This window comes from Eurosta solidaginis, chromosome 3 (assembly GCF_040869045.1).
Source record: "Eurosta solidaginis isolate ZX-2024a chromosome 3, ASM4086904v1, whole genome shotgun sequence".
NCBI lineage: Eukaryota > Metazoa > Arthropoda > Insecta > Diptera > Tephritidae > Eurosta > Eurosta solidaginis.
Window position 1 is genome coordinate 184514864 of NC_090321.1, and position 20408 is coordinate 184535271.

General features: G+C 37.9%; 1 protein-coding gene across 3 annotated transcripts in view; it reads left to right on the plus strand.

Moving 5' to 3' along the window:
* Positions 1-20408, plus strand: part of Np (Notopleural) — a 118800-nt gene that overhangs the window by 54353 nt on the left and 44039 nt on the right. For 2 of the 3 annotated variants that reach the window (XM_067774238.1, XM_067774239.1), the window contains one exon: positions 12819-13272. In XM_067774238.1, the coding sequence (XP_067630339.1) occupies positions 12819-13272 (454 nt within the window). The remainder of the gene's footprint in view (positions 1-12818; positions 13273-20408) is intronic. The other variant, XM_067774240.1, reaches the window with a different exon arrangement.

The window sequence follows — 20408 nt, forward strand, 5'->3', positions numbered from 1 at the left end:
TCACCTTCGGTGTTGTAGTCTTCGTTGGGGTCACCAATGTAGGATCTTGGTATTTATTTAATAATTCATAACACGTCAGCATGACCCAATAGTCAAAATCCAACTGGTTTTTGACATTGCAGTAAATTCTAATTATACATTGCTGTAAATTCGTGTTGGAGTAAATAAGGAACATCAAGTGATGTCTTGTACATTATTGAGAACAATAATATAATAGCTTAATTCATATGAGTGAAAGAGATAGCATTATTATGCTTTATTAAAATGTAGTTGGAATAATAATGTAAAGTAAAATATAAGATAACTTAACCTTTAGTTATACCCATTAGGTATTAATTCTAAAATGAACACTAAGAAACTATTATAGCTATTTATGTAAATTCGTAATATGTGGTTGCCGCCACATATATAGTATACATCTCATACAACCGATTGTTCAGATAAGAAACTTTTCGCAATTTTTGCCCCATTTTAACAGCCAGAAGCTTCAAATTTCAGCAAATGCATACGTATATAGCACATATTTTTGTCTGAAAAATTAGAGAGATCGGTGTTATATATATTGCGACGAATATTAGCAACACTAAGGTATACTATCATCTCTAAGCCGATACTAAGCAGTCACCTGTATGTACATAAACAAATCAATCATTATGTCTACACATACGTACATACAAGCAGCGGAAAGATACGCACAAATACATGCATATATCTGAGATAATCAGAAAAGTATGCAATCATCAGCAGGGTAATACTCACATATACACACGCATATTGTTATGCGATAGATTATATACTACAAATTCACATACATATATGTATCTGGTAACTAAGTAGTAAATTCTAGAAGAGGAAACGCCTAGAAGTATGCGATTGAGATAGCAGAGAGTATAAAAGGAGCGAAAGCTGAGTAAGCAGAAATCAGTTTGATTTAAGCACGATATTGGTTGCGAAGTACAAGTGTTATTGTGAAATATTTTCAAAGTAGTCTAATAAAGACCATTTTGCACTATTGAATATTGGAGATATTTATTCATCAATTTAGCCATACAAACGTTAGTAGAAGGTGTAAAATAAGCGGAGTTTTCCCTATATTCGTTACAATTGGTGTCAGAAAAAGAATTGTTGAATAAATTCCGAAGATTGCGAATACAACATGGACATGGCAAAGTGAAGTGATCCAGCAACTGAAAAAGGAGTTGGAGAACGGCGGATTGAATACAACCGGCAATAAGATCGAACTTCAAGCACGGCTACGAGAGGCTATGGAGTCGGAAGGAATTAATGTTGAACAATACGTCTTTTGTCTTGATGGCGACGAGACAACAACAAAAATTGAAGAGAAAAACGAAACATCGCAGACAGTTACGGGCACATACTTTAACACGATTTTGGCTGCAATATCTGCACAAACATCGACAGTAACATACACAAGATGGAAGCACGGGAGTCACGCATTTCAGAAATGTCGTCGCAAATGTCATGTCAACTGGAAGAGCAGAAGACATATATGACATTCCAGGTATTCAAGGTTCAATTTGAGGAGACGTCAGTAGTGAACAACTGGAATGCTGACGATAAAGTTGCTGCATTGTTCGTGGCTTTAAAAGGACCAGCTGCTGACCATCCCAGAGTACGAACGTAGCAGTTATGAAGCGAAACAGGAAACAGATCTACCAAATAGAATTGCAAAACCGTTACCAAGAAGCTAATGAGACTTTTCAGAAGTTTGCTTCGGATGTTGAAAGTTTGCCTTATTTGGCAAATGCGGACGCACCCGTGGAATACACCGAAAGGGTAAAAATTCAGTGCTTTATCAATGGAATACGAGATGTTGAAACAAAGCCAGCGACATATGCAAACCCAAAACCCACATTCGCAGAAACAGTATCACATGCACTGACCCAGGAAACTGCCTCCCTATTGAGTAAACCAGCACACAAGGCTCATCGTGTGGAAGTAGAAAGACGAGAGTGGGAAGACACGATTTTGGAAGCATTGAAGGGTACGCAGCAGAAGAATAATGATGCAGTCAAATGCTTTAAGTGTGGAAACCCAGGGCACATAGCGCGTTATTGTAACACCAACCCCAATAGTTCCAACAATATTGGTGGTCGTAAACGCAGTGCTGAAGGAGATGAACAAATCTCCAAGTCCACTCAATCGTTAAACTAAAGAGAGTCAGCCGCAAGGGGCGAAAGCTGGATCCCGCAATTGAATGTCCTATAACCTCTATCTCGCAAATTGGAAGAAGGTCGAGCAATCTTACTGTCGGAGGACATGTGGATGGAAAGGAATGTTTACTGACTGTAGATACGGGCGCATCTCATTCCATTATTCGATCGGATTTAGTCAACAGGAATACAAGAACATTGCATGAAGCAAGATTGCGTACAGCCACTGGAGAGGACACTCAGGTAATTGGAGAAGTAGCATGTGAAGTAGCAGTTGGGAACCTCAGGGTACTAGACAATTTTATAGCGGCAGAGATTGTTGATGAAATCATAATAGGAGTGGACTTCTTAATCGACCAAGGCATCAAGATCGATATGCAAAAAAAGACGATGCGATATAAGAACATGGATGTGCCACTTAATTTCGGCTACGAGAGAGGCTACAGCAGTAAACGAGTGCTGGTGGAAGAGAGTAAGCAAATACCACCAAAATCAGTTTCACATTTCAACTAGTAATACTTTCAAATGACATCAGGGCATGGACAAAGGGGCTAGAGGAAGACTATCAGAGTAAGGCAAAACAACTGCTTCTAAAGTACGCGACCATATTTGACCAAGATGGCTCCAGACCAAGCCGCACCAATGTTGTAAAACATCAAATTGACACTGAAGATGCGAGGCCGATCCGTCAGCTCCACGTATTGTTCCACTGGCGAAGCGGGAAGTTTTGAGTCAAATCATACAAGAAATGAGCGACAGCGGCGTCATCGAACCATCAGTTAGTCCATGGAGCTCCCGGTAGTACTTGTAAAGAAGAAGGATGGAAAAATGAGGTTTTTCGTGGACTACCGGAAGTTGAATGACGTTACTAAAAAGGATAGCTACCCATTGCCAAGAATTGACGACACTCTGGACTCGCTATCTGGTACGAAGTTTTCCATACTGGACTTGAAAAGTGGCTAATTGCAAGTGGAAGTGAAGGAGGAAGACAAAGAGAAAACAGCCTTCAGTGTCGGTGATGGTCTTTGGCAATTTACAGTGATGAGTTTTGGACTTATGGAGAGAACAATTCTCCTCATTGCTATTAAATGAGGAAAATAAAAGACCCGCAGTTGCTAGTGCGTTAATATGCCTGCATTTGAGTTACCTAGAAAACTTATGAGCCTTTTCAGTAACTCGTGAAAAGCGCTTCTTCGGGCAATTCGAAAGCAAAAATGGCTTCCAAAAATGTGACTCCGTGTCATGCAATTTCTTTAAGCTAATTCTTTAGAATAAATTTCCAGCAGAAGATATAAGTATCATAACTTGCCTTATACCTGACTTAGAATTATAGTGTTAGGAGAAGATAAAAGCGGAAGCAGAGAAAGGGGAAGATCTCCAGGTAGTTGATAGGCTGCTCCCAATTGAACTTGGTCAGAAAATTACCCAAGTGGTTAAACGGCAATTAACGGCGATGTTGATGATTTGGAAAAACTTAAAGTCTCACATTTTTCAAATTTGTGGCCAGCCTACATTTAATATCACTTCATAATATCAAGCCACACAGTGAAAATAATTATTCAAGCACGTAAAAGCAGTCATTTAAGTAAAGAGTTATCTAATAAAGCAAATTACATAACCAATTGGCAGTCATATGTACCACAAATATTAAGTCTTCGACAGCTATTCAACCAAATAGAAAATTCGTATTGACTCAACAAAAAGCACTACCATTTAAACTATATACAAATAAATTTTAATTTGATGAATAAAAAAATCCTAGATAACAAAAATATCACATAAACTTTCTTTTATGCTACCAAAGCAGGGTGACACATATTTGCCAAATAAATAAACAACAAATATGTAGAAATACCTGCATGACATACTTGCATATGAAATTCAAACAAAAAAAGTAACAGCAACAAATATTGTATACCAAATGAAGCACAGTGAACTCAAAAAAGAGGAGACACTCAATTTGAAAAATGCGGGAAGGTGCTCTATGTAGGCAAATAGCCAAGAAGATAAATGATGATGTACTTTCGTATATGTATGGGTGTATGTGTGTAGAAACGTATGTAAAACTATGCAGTGGATGACTCAAGTTTATTTTCAGAAACGGCTAATATGAGAAAAAACTTTTGATTTTTAAAGTGCGAAATACCGGATTATATGACAGTCAATTTCAAAAAAGGGTGCTTGGGATTTCTTGCATTTTTCCCCCAGTATTTTTTATTTTCTTCAATTAAGAGTGAAATTATTTGCACAAAAAAAATGTTTTTGTTAATAAAATGTCATGTTACTTTTATATGCGCTTAAGTCTTATTAGTCTGCCAGTCGCACGCACCCACATTATGTCAAGCAACAACAAAAAACGCTTTTTACTCTACCTTAAATTTTGCAAATTCCATTTTTATTAGCAATCAAATTGTACAAAATTCATATAAAAAGCAAAACAATGTAAAGGCATTACACATTTGTGTAAAACAATGCTTCCGTAATTTTGCAATAAAATATGCAGCTTTTACGCTTTAACGCCAATAACTTTCACATTTTCGTAATGCAAATATACTAACACACAAGCACAAATTAATTTTTGAAATGCTAATGTATTTATTCATATATGCAGGTATGTTTTTGTTGGGCTTATGAGTATAAGAATTTTGTTTAAAGGAAAGTCATTAAAAATGCATAAATTTAAATTTCATAAAAATGGCACAGATGCGCACTTTTACAGTGGCTTTTGTAGGCGTGTAATTTTACACTGCAAAGCAAGTGAAAGTAATGAGTTCTTTCTCGAGATTTTTAACCTACGACAAAACCCCGTAAACGAAAAATTATTTTAGTATATGTGGAAAAGAACAAAGCTTATTTTTGAGCGGGATGGGAAACGCAATATTATCTATATATTAATAACGACAAGTTTTTTTTTTAAATCGGCTCATTTTTGAAAACGAATTATTATTATTGAGTTTTCGGCGTGTTATCACCAAGCTATTTGGGTTCTTATTGGAAGATATGCTATTAACAAATTGGTAGCAGTTCGATAACAAATTTATAACTTTTGAGTATTAAATCGGTAACTCTTTTATAAAAAAACGATATCTTATGGACATGTTTTAGAAAACTTTTCGAAAAAAATCGATAACTTTTAGAAAACTTTATGAGAACATATCGATAACTTTTTTATAACTATAGATAATTTTCGATAGTAAATTGATAACTTTTGGATAAAATATCGACACTTTTTTTTAATCGAAAATGTTTCGATTCTACTTTTCTAAAATTTGTCTATACTACAAAAAGGCGCCGACCCTTTTTCAGCTGAATGAATAAACAGATTACCTTAATTTGGATAGCTGTAGCTATTAAAATAGCCGTGACATTGACCGAAATGTCACAGCGGCAAACTCGCATTCGCAACTATAATCTTTACCATTATGTCAATTGAAACCCTAACAGCCGCCTTATTATTTGGCGTAAGCATCACCATATCTATGACTCTGACCGGACCGTAACTGTAAGTTTGAATGTCACAATGGCATACTCCTGACCGTGATGCTAATGATGATTGTGACCGCAACCAAATATAAAAACAACCATAAACATAACCACAGCCATAGCACTGACTTAAACTTTTACCTTTACCAAAAGCGTAACTGAAACCGAAAACCAGTCATATTAGTTAGCGTTATCACACCACATATAACTTTGACAGTAACCGTAAATGTAGCGCCTACTGTAACTGTAACCCTAACGGAAATTGTGACCATAATTGAATATAACCGCACCCATAACCACAACCGTGACTTTAATATCTTAAGAAATTTCAACGGAAAAGTTCAGCTTACCCGCCTACGAACCTTCACCTTAGCTATAATCCTGACCGCAACCATAATTTAGTTGTTGTATGAGCAATAAAATACTATACGAGCATTTTGGCGAGTTAATCGATGTTGCTGGTCCTGGTTCTAGTTGAATATTGGAAACGATTAGATATATAAATCTTAGTCGGACACTCTATGAACATAAAATCGCCAGAAAGTTTACCGTGAGCAAAGAAAATGTGGAAAAAAATAAGGACAGCTATTGCTGAAGACCTTGGTAACGGAGTGGGCAAATTTCCTCCTTCGAAGGTAGACAGCAGACAGCTCACAATGCGCGAAGTTTTTCACTACATGTAATATTTTGGTCTGCGCCATGTAGAAAAGTGGAACGATGAGACCATTCGTGCATATTGTTGATCTCCGTCGCCAAGGCTGATAACACAAAACAGAAATTGAACACACGTAATGCTACATCCAATCGTCCCTTAATTATATAAACCTTGAGAGCTTGAAGCGTTCCATATACATATATTGAAGGTAGGTCTCTCCTATTTGCTATGCTATCTTGCGTTCTCTCTCTTTTCTTGCTCTTCCCTTCTATTGGAATGAATTTCTATAAACGAAGCATTTTGCACGCACTCATAGTGTATAAACATTCCTCAAGCTATATGTCATACCCATCTAGTCTATAGTTACTTAACTCTCCCAGACGATAAGAAATAAGATATCGGATTCTTTCTTTCTTCTATTATTCCCCCCTTCATTAGGGCTCTTCGCTCTCGTCTGTTTTTCCTTCCTTTTTCTTTCTTCGTTACCCTCTTTTCTGCTTCTCAGGCCTCTCCTTTCCCCTTTTTTTTGGTAAATTTGTTATTCCAATATCTTCTATGTCTCATTCCCATCCCTTTGATTATTTGCGAACTATAGAATCTTCGTAATAGCGCGTAGGTGAGGTTAGGCTGAACTGGCCGGTCAATGAGGACCTCACATAGACTGATTGAGTCCGTAGTGTTACCAGAAGTTTGTTTTAACGACCAAACTGAAAAACCCTATCAAAAACCAGGACCTATGTTATAAAATAACTCCGTCCTCTTGGCAAACACTAAAAGCTTCTTAGTACTTAAGCCACTTGCTGCTTCTAGATCTGACAGTTGTATCACTCATAATAGCTGGAGTCTTGGCCTGGTAAGTGCCGGGCACGAGCACAGAACGTGCCCGATCGTTTCCTCCTCCAACCCGCACTTCCTACATCTTCTATCACTGACCATATACCATGGGACCCAATATAGATGTATGCTTCTCCCTGTACCGATTCTCTCCAAAGACTGCTTACACTCTAACACGCATTTAGATGCTGTGTTATGCGATATTATTGCCTTAATTGCATCTTGACTGTCAATATAAAAGTTAACACGGTTCCAACTTAAGCTATTCTCTTCCAGGGTTTCTACTGCTTTGGTTACGGCTAATATTTCCACTTGCAAAGCGCTACAGTAATCCGGCAGCCTGTAGGACCTGCTTATTTCCGGATCAGCACAGTATACCGCAGACCCTACTCCTTCCACTACTTTGGAACCATCTGTGTACACATGTATCGCCTCGTCCGCCATTTGTGCACCCTTGCGCCAACCGTCCACCTCTATTGTGGCCTTAAGATCTCCCTCGAAGCGCAGATAGGGAATCAGGTAGTCTGTTCGTCTTGTGATTGATGACACTATACTACTATGGCCATATGGTCGGCGCGCAAGCTGTCCCGAGGCACCGAGCCTGGTTGCGGTTGTTAATGCTATGTTCTTTGCTACCAGGTCTACAGGTGGAATGTGCAGAATGGCATACAGTGCAGCCGTAGGGGATGTCTCCAGGACTCCCGTATTCCTAAGCATCGATAATCTGCATACCCCCTCTAATTTTTTGAGGTATGCTGTTTTTGTGTGGCTTTCCACCAATCAAGAACTCCATAGTATAGAATAGGGCTTACAATCGCTGTAAAAACCCAATGAGAAAGAGAGGGCGATAAGCCCCACGTACACCCCAGCATTCTTTTTAATAGAGTGCCGTTGAGGCCTTTTTGACCCTCTCCTCCACGTTGAGCTTCCATGACAGCTTACTGTCTAGGATGATGCCTAGATATTTTGTGCAAGATTTCTCCTGTAAGGTCACCAACCACCCCTAACTTAGGCCTGGTCCAATTTGTTACCTTGTACCTCTTTCCACTTATGACAATTGCAACGTCATCTGCGTAAGCCGTAAGTGTTACGGGTCCCTCATCGAATCGCCTGAGCAGTTGGTTGATGACCAGCGTCCACAGCAGAGGTAATATCACCCCTCTCTGCGGCGTGCCTCTGTCCACTGATTTCGTGGCCTCGTACAATCCCCATTCTGATGTTATCTTCCTGCAATTTAACATGCAGCCGATCCATCTGATTAAGGAGGGATGTACTTTAATGTAATTAAGACCATCCATAATCGCCCATTTAGAAACATTATTGAAAGCCCCGACAATGTCCAAGAAGATTCCTAGAGCATACTCCTTATATTCCAGGGATTTCTTTATGCTTATTACCACCCTATGCAATGCGGTGTCTACCGACTTGCCTTTGGTGTACGCATGCTGTGTTGGGGAGAGCAGCTTTTCATCCACGTTGGATTTTATGTACACTTCTAGCAGCCTCTCAAAGGTTTTGAGCAGAAATGAAGTTAAGCTAATGGGTCTATAGTCTTTGGGATACACGTCACCGATCTTCCCCGCCTTTGGTAGGAAAGCTACACGAGCAGTTCTCCAAGAGTGCGGCACATGATTCAACCTTATACACCCATCGAATATTATTTTAAGCCAATCCACGACCACCATACTTGAAACTTGTAGCATGGCCGGGAATATACCGTCTAGGCCCGGCGATTTAAACTTAGAAAACGTTTTCACTGCCCATTCCATCTTGGTATCGGTCACCAAGCCCGGCACTACCCGCTCCGTGATCGAAGTGTGAGTGATGTCTGCTGGCTTTTCTAAACCGTCTCCCGATGGGAAATGTGTGTTGAGAAGCACCTCAAGGGATTCCTCACTATTACGTGACCATTCCCTGTTCTCTTTCTTTATTAGTCCCTGGTCTATGTTTCCCCTTGCTAGGACTTTTTTCAACCGTGATGTTTCGCTGAAGCACTCTATGTCCATATAGAAACATATCAATCATAGCGGGTAACTGGCTTAGAAAAATTTTGCGGTGCGTATTCATGTGGAAAGGAGCATCTACATTCCAAAGAGCTGAATGTTCGGCAAAAGTTTTTGCGGTTACAGCAGCAACAGCAAGCAGAAGAGGAAAGGGAATAACCGTGACTATTCTGAACACGAAATGGGAGTAATTTTCCGCTAACTAAACAAAGTTTAAATTTATTTCATACTTTGCTCTACTTCTATGAAATTTCAAGTTTTTTACGCATCGAAAATACGAGTATAAATATTTCTACATACAATCCCTGCAAAAAATGCGACTAGTCTAGGATGAATCCGGAATGAGTTGGAAAGGAGTGTACTATTATAGCCAGTTCTGTATGGGGGTGGAGTGGTCCCTTTTGTTTGAGCATGTCCTACCAGACCGAGAGACCAATTGTACCTGTTTATGCCTGAAAGGGTAATGTCCGACTGGTTCTCTTTATACCCCTACGCGTACTATCGGACAAATCCCTTTTGCAATGTTTGACACTTCCTCTTTGTACCCGTTTGGGTACTGTTCGACACGCTCTATTTTTACCCCTACGGGTACTGCCGGACAAATATTTTCTGTAATGCTCGACACTTCCTCTTTGTACCCCTATGGGAAGTGTCCGATAGGCCCTTTTTGTATCCATACGGGTAGTGTCGGACATATTCTCTTCGTGCCTCTACAGCCAGAGTCACACAAGTCTCTTTCATTCGCCTATGAATAATGTCGGACAAGTCCTCTTTCTACCCGTACGCAATTTCTTACAGATTTTATAATGTTTTAAACTCTAATACAATATTTTTGATTTGTTTCGTATTGGTGTTGTAGAATATTAAGAACAAACCAAATATTAGATAATGGAATATATGGTCCCAGTATATTAGGTTCGGTTTAGAGCTCCGCATTTTTTCTTAAATAATGCTATTCAATCACATTTAATCTTCTTATTTTATTCATTTGGTTGCTGTTTTTTTTTAATTTTATTTTTTGTCAATTGGCTACATAAATTTCAAACTAACTGATGCCAAATATTCCCAAAAGGAACTATAGGGGATCAATTATGCCACAATGTGGACAAAAGATCTCTTTAGGGATATATCGCACGATTTTTTTCAGGTATATTATAATAATATCATGTAAACAAAATTAAATTTAAGTAAAAAATTTCACTTTAATTTCATATCACTTTCACATGGCATTTGGTTCATTGGGTTCACGTACAAGATTTTATCTTCGTCATCATCTCTGTGAAGTAAACAAATTGTGCTACTTCTTGTTGTCAGTTGGCATCGTTGCTCGTGTTTCTCTATTTTTTTGCTGCTTCTCTCACTTTATGTAAGTGTCAACGCAGCCAGCAGCAGAAGCAATAAAATCAACGCCTCCCAACTGATACTTCGACTGCACGTCAAGCACGATCCGTAGAAACAGTCAACTAAAGACAATCAGTGTCAGCCTGCTAGTTCGCGTTGGTAAGCGTGCAAAATATTTGATTTCGTTTTGCTTCATTTTGTGTTTACTCTCAAGTTAATTTTAGGTCAAAAAATGAAAGTTTTTGCATTTCTCGACTGAGCTGCTGTTAATTTTGAATATTCTCTTTTGTGTTTTCATAACTTTTTGAATTTTATGGTTATTGTTAATAAAGCGGCACTGGGAACATGCTTTTGTTGTTATTTTATTTGCATGCTGTTTTAATTTGGATTAAAAGAAATTTTTTGCATGAAAGGCAAACTTTCGCTTTTCAGCAGGAAACAAAGGCTCGAGTGATTTTGAATAAATGGTTTAGCTGATTTATTCTAAGTGTTTTTGTTGTACTACTTTAACGTTCGATTTTTTGGGGAAATGTATGAAATAGTTTTGTTTTAATGATTTTTAAAGCGAAAATCGACGGTTAAGGAGAGTTCTTTTTCGAAATTATATTTTGAAATACGTACAGAAACAGCCATATCTCTACAGTTTTTTTGTTCGCGGAATGATAAAAAGTATGTTAAGTTATTCAATTTCGAAATGCTAGGGGATATACAAAACAATGTGTATAATAGACTATGTAACATCCATGGGAATACGAAACGTGCTGGTCTTTCATGGTACCGACGATATATAAAGAAATATATACAAAAATGTTAGTTGGCAGCCCTACATAAAAAATTCTATCTAAAGATGTAAACATTCAAATACGACATGAAAGACCTTGTATTAATACCCAATTTAATAATATTAAAAGTTACGAAAACCCAAATTTCATGTTATTGATATTAGACAAAAACTGCAAAGTTTATAAACGGTGATGGTTACTAGGACATGTTTCTGAATTTCACTTCTTCATCAGCTATCATCTCGGGAGTTGAGTATTGAATTCGAATGCCCAACATTCATTCTGGTATTAAATATGGTAAATAAATTTTAAAATACAGGCTTGTAGTTCTAATGGAAGGGTAACGTTCGAGTACATCCGGGACGTTTCGTTTGTAGCAGAAAATCCACATTTCAGATTTAGTCTGAGTCTGGCTTTTCTGCTAACAGGTCATGGTTCCCTCAATGCGCTTTTGCATAAGAGAGGCCTGAGCGAAACGGAGCGTTGTGTGTGTGGGGCTTTGTGTGAATGTCCGGCGTATTAGGATTTTGGTGTTATAGTTGGTGATAATGGTTTCGATGTAAGTGGGGCTCTCTCCACTAGTCGGTCTGTTAGTTTATTGAATGAGTATGCAGTGGAAGTTTTTCGACGGCGTTGCGTATTGGTGTCTAATGGTGGTTAGTATGTTTGCATGTGTGTATGTGTGTATGAGGTGGGGCTCCAACCCCATCTCGTTTTTCTTTTTATTTTTTCCTGGCGCCGTCCGGAGTAGGTGGATAATTAACCGGTAGTAGCTTCGGCTACGAAAGTCATACCAAGACTTTAAACTGGTACCACGGGGAGCAGATAGCCTGCGGAGCTTGCTCCGTTTCTGCTCGTTTGCGGTTGGCCCTTTTGGGGAGCATCGTGGTGGTTGTGGTTGATATCCGAATGCGGTAAGAGTTGGTCAGCTCGAATGTGGAGTTGCATTGCAACCGGGTGCCATGACCCTTAGAATGGAAGAGGTTTTAGATAGGCCTCCAACCCCACCAAGGTGATGGTGTGTCCACCCACAACATCAATTGAGGCCAAGTTATCGAGTCTTAGGCCGGACATGCATGCATGTATGCACCGTGAGGTTAGGCCAACAATGACAGGACTCACGCTAAACTTTCCACTTATTCATACTAGTGTAAAGTCAGATGACTGTAACCACTCAGCCATATGTAGCGCCTTTCGAATGATACCCATATTAGCATAACTTGATTAATAAAAAAAAGGTGATAAATGGCAACCTTGTAAAAAGATACCCAGTGGTATGACCAAGGTTAAAAGCCTTAATATGTGAGTTTATAAATTAACCTAGTATCGAAAACAATCTATTTCAGAATTTCTTTCATAAATGCCTTATATCATGTCAAAATGTTATTCATAAAAATTCTGAGGCAGGGCACTGCGCAAACAAATTTTTAGAAATGGCGCTTCGAAACAGAACCCGAAAAAGGGCGATATTCCACTTATCAGCCGATTTACAAAAATACAAAAGTTCTAACTCATTCTCCAACTGAACGTTCTTTTTCTCTTTCAGATAGGTACAAAACATCTAATGCGACTATCCGCATTTCCACCGCCTGCCTGCGACACAGCGAAATACAACACTGCAATGACAAACGCAATCACGGCAGCAGCAACAAATCAAACAAGAACGTCAAATAGAAATTCAACATCAAATGCGTTAAATAATTACAACACAAACAATGCAATCAAGCAAACAAAAATAAACAGACATATAACAACAACAAAATTAACAACAGAAACTTGTAAGGAAGATGCATTTAGAAAAGCGGCAGAGCAAAATTATAAAGAGCACCTGCACACAAACACCACCAATTTAACCAACAGCAACAGGTCGCTATGGCAAGCACTAAAATCTGATGCTGCATCTTTGCTGCCACTGCTGGCATTTCTCTTGCTACTCAACTGCACAGCAACACCAACGCAAGCGACGCCCGTTTTTGTAGACAATCCCAGTTTAGCGCAGTGTGAGTATGAATTTCAATTACTTATCTTTTATATGAATCTGTTGAATGAGTGTATATACGTATGTAAATAAGTAAGATAACAAACATAAGAAAATATAAAAAAAACACTTTTAAAACTAGGTGAACAAACTTATGGCATTTTTGTTGTTGTGGTTTATTTTACGTGATATATTTTCTTCTAATGTTTTTGTATGGAAGTCTTAATTATCAATGCACATTTGCTCCTCAAATCTTAGTTAACGTAGAGAAAGAAAACAAGTTTTGGATTTGAAGCTAGAATACTAAGAACTTGATAATTTATTTCTAGCTGGAAGCTATTTGACCAATCTCTTCCTCTACTTCAAATAGGATTAGTTAAATTTATTTACACATGCACATTGTTTAAGCGCATGCAATTTACTGCCACATGCACTCACCGCTCGCCACTTAAATTTCTCAGATATGTTGCCAACTGAAAGTCAACAGAATTTAAAGAATCTATGATCCGACGTTTATTGCTTGCCTTAAGTTTCCGGGGTGTGTGCATAAATTCTTTCAACCAGTTTTTGTTAGTTATTTATATTAAGTTATATTTTATAGAAAATTTTGTTTAAAGCTCTGTAAAGGCAAACAAACACTTTTGTATCCTAAAAATTATGGCTTTTTAAAGGCTTACTTTCGAAAATTAAATGTTTTATGTTAATGGCTAAAAACAAAATAAGTAGCGCACAAATAAAAAAAAATTAAATAGAATGAGTTTCAAACTCAAAGCATTTTAAAAGGCCTCTCCTTAAGACAGACCTGTAAAATTTCCATTAGCATTGGCAATGCTTTATTTCCTTGTAGTTTTAAGAGGCCAAACATGAATTATATTCTGTCGTGCATAAAACTTTGCTTACATAAACAGTGGATATTTTGGGCTGTCGTGGGCCGCCGACTGACGATCAAGTGTGTAGCCAGGTATCAGAAATGTACTTAACTATTCTCCGATGATGAAAGATCATTTCGTGGGAAGAAAATCGTAGCGTTAACGCTACTCTTCCTGACGAGCTTTGCGATCAGTTTCAAGTCTACAAAGAGCCCCTTATTACAAATTTAATATCGCTGCACATTTTGTTTTTTATTTTAAATAAATCGCTTTCCATGCGTACAAGACAGTCATTTTCGAGTCATCTTTAAATCGCTGAAATGATAAATCAGTTTTTACTTATGGAAAGGGGTCGAAAAGTCGCATTAGGGTGATTTTTGTTAAAATATTACCTTTTAGCGCTTGTGCGATTGTGTTATTTATGGGATTGATAACACCATTAGTGCATCACCTCCCTGCGACAGGTGGCTTTCACCAGTTCATAATTTTTTCCATTGGAATTCACACTAAGAGCATGCCATTTTTGAGGACTCACCTATTTCGTTCCAATTAAACGACTGCAAACGACTAATCTAGTTTGGCGGTATTGCCACAATCACTCACCTATGAAACTAGGTCATGTCCAATGAGCAGAGGTAAAGTGGGAGAGAAAGATGGCAACAGAGGCCATACGAGGAGAAAGCACGAGATGAGTGTTAGCGCAGAGGTAGCGCGTTGAAATAAAAAATAGACAAGGATGTAGGGTAGAGGAAGACAAAGTGTAAGCGGAATGAAAGAGAAGGCGAAGGAAAAGTAATGAGTAAAAGGAGTACAAATGGGAACGGAAATTGAAGAGAACAATTTGAATTAGGGGGAGAAGGTGAATGTGAGGAAAAGAAACAACGAGAATAAGAGCGCAAGTTAGACCACAGAGAAAAGTGAGAAATATATGAGGGTGTTATCCATTTATTATTGACGTGTTATCGATTTGTTGTACATAAATAGGTTTGCTATCGACAAGGTAAAAACGAGCATCGTTCTTACTATGTTAAAGACACCAAAGGTTATCAACGATCTTTAAAAATAAGTTTTTGGTTTTTTATCAAGCACTAATTGGTTTTTTATAATTTATAAATTGTTTTTCGAAAAATTATCGATATGTTTTCAAAAATTTATCAAGGTTTTCGAAAAGGATACGATTTTTTACAAAAAAGCTATTAATTTTTTTTTTAAGTTATCGATATGTCATTAAATTTTATCGATTTAATTTCGAAAATTATCGCTTTGTTTTAACCAATTTGTTATGGGGTTATTTTTGAAAAGTTATCGATGTGCTTTCGAAAAGTTATCGATATTTTTTCTGAGTGTTATCAATTTGTTATCATCTCTAACCAGCTGATAGCAAGAATATAACAAACCTATGACTCGACGAGAATAATGCTCTGTTGTAATATGCGGGTAGTTAAACAATAATTTTTCATTTCTTACCGATAAGAAACCGATGAAGCTCTTGGCTAGAAGACCAAAACTATTTGTTTCAGGTAAAATTACCTTTGTTGTGATTGAACCCTTGACCAAGCTCCAGTTAACACATCGGAACACTTGGTACTCACTCGCTTCTTTACCACTCAAAACAATTAATTTTTTCAAATTTAAATTACTTCCTTATATATTCTTTTTTTTTAATATTCATTGTGTCTTATTTATAGAGCGTGCGAAAATTACATTTCCTGTACAAGTATGTATAAATTTGTGTCAGCATATATATTTCAAAGCGGATACACCCGCATTTCCCAGAATCTGATTGAGTAAGCAAACGGCAAAACATGTCTAAAACACTTTCAATGTAGTTAATAAAAGCTACTTCAACTCTTATTTTCCCTTTTCGCCATAAAAAAGCTCGAAACCGATATTATAACAAATAGACAAGCAAGATGAATCAAGATACAATCAATGGGACTTTCATTCGTCAAAACGTATTCTTTTATTTTGAATAGAGCTACAAGGCCGACGTTAGGACAAAGGCACTTTGGGTCAAACTTTTACTGCTCTTATCATAATCATTTACTTTTCATAACTGCTGGTTAAGTAAAACGATAATGAACGAGCGGCGTATAAAAAAAATCGAGATACATGTCTATAGACATGCATTTGTTTTCAAATATGTAAGGAACTAGATACCGAAGAAAATTTCCTAGAAGTTGAACTGAAAAGTGGCAGAGAGAGTTGCATGCTTTGAAGTTTAAGAATTCGTTTTACTTTCACTCACGTACGCTGCTGACTTTTTTTGCTTTCCTGGACGAATAGATTTTTCGTGATTTATTTAACATGTCGAAAAGAGTGCTACAGCCGTAAATCTCGAGTCAATTGAGTGACTATGACATAGAAGAGCAGCCAGTGGCATACACATTTACAAATAATACCAAAGTTGTAAACTTCCGGAAATTCTGTTTTCAAATTTCATTTAAGTTTAAAAAAACGAAAGCGCAATTTCTCAACTGACTGAAAAAAACTCAAAACAAGACATGTTATAATATTTTATGTGGGCGTTGTTTTAACGGGTACAATTAATTTTTAAGATAGCCGCTTTCATGATAACATCTTAATTTTTTCTTGTTCAAACCCAACTCAGGAAATATTTTTTTAAATCAGTTTAGCAAAATTTTCTGCTCGTTCTTCAGGCCATGAACAAACAACAAATGACTTAAGAAACGAACTTGGTTAAAGAAAATCGCGTATTGTGTTAAATTTATTTAAGCACTAGCAGACCTGGCAGACGTTGTTCTGCCCTATATGCATACATCTTAATAAGCGTTTTCCGTCTAACTCTGCCTCCCCCTCTTATATTTTTACTTAATCCTTTTATTCACTCCTCCCTCCGTTTTTTTTCGATTCATTTATCTCTATTTCGTCTCACTCTACCTCTTTCTCAGTCTCCTTCTCCTTTCCTCTTTTCCCTTCTCTCAAGTTCTTCTCATTCTTCTTCATCCCTTATTGCCAGTCCCAGAGGGTGATATGTGTTTTGTTTCACTCCTATTCCGAGTCTCAGTCCCACTCCGAGTCTCAGCCCCAGTTCTAGTCCTAATCCCAGTCCCAGTCCGTCTCTGGTCTATTTCCCGGAAAAAAGGATCGTAAATACTAATACAGGCAAATTAATACACCAAATTTCAGCCAAATCGAATAGGAAGTACATATGTATATAGGTATGTGGGTATTATTAATTCATGTCTTTATTTCGGCTTCGCATGCTTATTTATCAGTTTTTCCAGTTTGATGCAGCTAAATCGAATATGACAATGGAAATTACTTTAAAGCTCTCAGCAACAGCTTTCATTTGATATCCATGTTACACACACATTGTAGGGGTATCCGGTTCCAATTTTTGGCCTATATATCAAGACCCTAGTCACCCAGCGATATAAAAATTACTCTGTATTAAAGCACACATCAACAGCTTTCATTTGCTATCCATATTACACACACTTTCTGGGGGTATCCGGGTCCACATTTTGGCCTGTATCGTGAGACCCTAGTCACCAATAGGTATGAAAACTATCCTGTACTAAAGCACTCATAAACGGCTTCCATTTGGTACCCATATTGTACAAACACATCCCAGGAGTACCAAGGTCCACGTTTTGATCTCAAGACCCCAGCCATAATGGGATAAAAAGTATCCTATGTCCATTCTCTGGTACTAACCTACCTCTCCACCAATTTTCAGCCAAATCGCATCATCCGTTCTTGAGTTATGCATAGTGTAACTAACACGACTTTCTTTTATATATATTGATTTGTATGGGAGGTGCCACGCCCCCTTTTTCCCAATTCCACATTTTCTTGGTGGTGTTAGGCATTGACCTCATATAAGTCTTTACTGAATTTCAATGTTCTTGGATTTATACCTTCAGAGTTATGCAGTACCAAGGATTTCATTTGTATGGGAGGTGCCACGTCCCTTTCATATATCCAAATTATTTTTAACCTAAAACCTTGTCGGTGATCGAGGGAACCTATAGCCAAAATTTGGTGATGATTGAAGTGTGGGAAATACGTTTCCATAGGTAATACACGCACACAGAATTTGATTTTTATATATATAGATTTGGTGGACACTTCATATGAAAGTGATTAAATGAGCGCAAAATGTATTAGCACAGCTGTAGATTCAACAAATATTCTACATAAGCTTATTATGATCTAGAAGACTGAAGACACGGAGTTGGTGCTATAGCAAATTAACAACACTGAAATATGTATGTGTGTACGTGGACTATTCTGACGTATATAGGTCAAGAAGATTACAGTGAAAATAATTAATTTGCATGCAATTAACACTTCCTCTTGGCTTGTGTATTTATTCATTCATTCTCATAAATTAAATTTATTTTGACATGCATAATTCGGTGTAAACTTTTCGATAACTAAAAATAGCGAATGGGAAGGAGATCTGAAAAACACTGATTAGCGTGGAATATTTATATTCAACACGAAGTCTTAGTAATTAAACAAATTATACAGACAGTAGCATTTTTGCAATTCTCAACATCTTTCTGAAGAAGCAGACTTTGCTGAGCTCCAAAATAAGAGTTAGCCGAAAACCAATTCGGGGCTCAGTTTGTAGCTCTGGCGAGTCCACTCAGACGCAGTTTGGCGCCGATGCATCGTTTTGTAATCACACAATAGAAAATATTGTGAGCAGATTGACGAATGTGCAACAGCATTGGTTGCAATCTCGCGCATTTACTTATAACCATCCATAAACTTCAAAGATTTGAGAAGAGATATAATACTTATGGATGGATTCGAAAAAGGTTTTCCCAAAAATTTTATATTACTATGGGTCCTAGGTTATGCGGTGGTTCTTCGGAGGTTGGAGTAGATCTCAAACAGTTAACATCAAACTCATACAAAGTCTTAATAGGATGCCAGTAGTTATTCTTACGAAGAGAGTGGAAATTCCAGCGAGATTTATAGCTCCCATAACCTAATTATCAACCTCAATTACACGCGGCGAATACAGCTCCAAAAATGAATGTGTTATGAAGATGTTTACCAGAGGTCATCTATGCTATTGTTTACCTTATAGAAGTGGCTGTTCGTTCAGCGGTTCTTGTCGCACCCATTGCACTCAGATAGGAGAATATTTTAGCATTGATGGCATCAGCCATCAGCCTAGAAAGATGAAGGTACATGCTCATTCGTTGGACACCACTGGTCTCATATTTGCACTTTATATAAAAGGTACCTGAATAAAAAGACGATCTTTGGGAACTGACACCCTGTTAGCAAGACGTTAGCTACCTATATTTTTACCTGGACCTACGGCCGGAGCCAGAACTGAGGAGAAGAAGAATGAAATGGCCTCCTACGGTCCTGAGAAAGCTGGAGCTGACCCACGTCTGTTTATCCCAGCGGTTGTTGAGGGACTTAGAGCATACCCGCAGCAAGAATGCCTGCCGTAAGAGGCGACTAAAATACCCAATGATTCAAGGGGTAGCCAGCGCAATTTATAGCCTTTTCAAACCCAATCGCCAACCTCAACTACCCGTTGCGAATCATGTTCCTTTACCAGCCGACCCCAAGCTCCTCGTGAACGTAGCGGATGGCGGTGGGACGGCAAAGGGTCTATATCAGGCAAAGGATCATTAAGGATAAAACTCCTCCAAAATCTGCGAGGAGTGTCTTAATCGCTACAACAACAATATGTCATCGATAGAAATAAATGACGTTGCCCAGGATCGATGCTTTTGTTCTTCTAACGAAAAGCCAGCTCGTTATCACGTTTACATAAGATCTTCTAGGCCATTCAACCCATTTCTACCGTGAAGATCTGAGGTTTCCAGAGTTTCGCCTGCTTTGTACGCGCCTATACCAAACCAAGTACAGTTATTTAACTTTGCGATGTTGAACCTTAAGTTCAACTTAGATCAAAAGGGGAAGAAAAAAAGTACAAAAGATTGGGATTGTGATTCTACAAATGACCTGCGGTATTCGCTCATTCATTCAGTTTCTTTAATGCCTCCTTTATGAAACCACTGATAAAGTTGAAGTGCAAACCAGTTGCTAGTATTTGCACGCCGTGTGCGCAGCCCAGCGTAGAATCCTATTTCGGTTGAGTTGACGGAACATTGCGCGATTTACATAAAGACTGAGCAGTTCACACAAGAAAGTTTCCTGTAAGATTCTTGGCATCACAAGTTGGTTTTGTATTTCCTTTGAAACAGGTTTATTTCATTGATTCTCACTTAAAGAAGGTTTATTTTGTGGATCTGTTATGAGATCCTGTTTCTGATAAAATAATTCGATT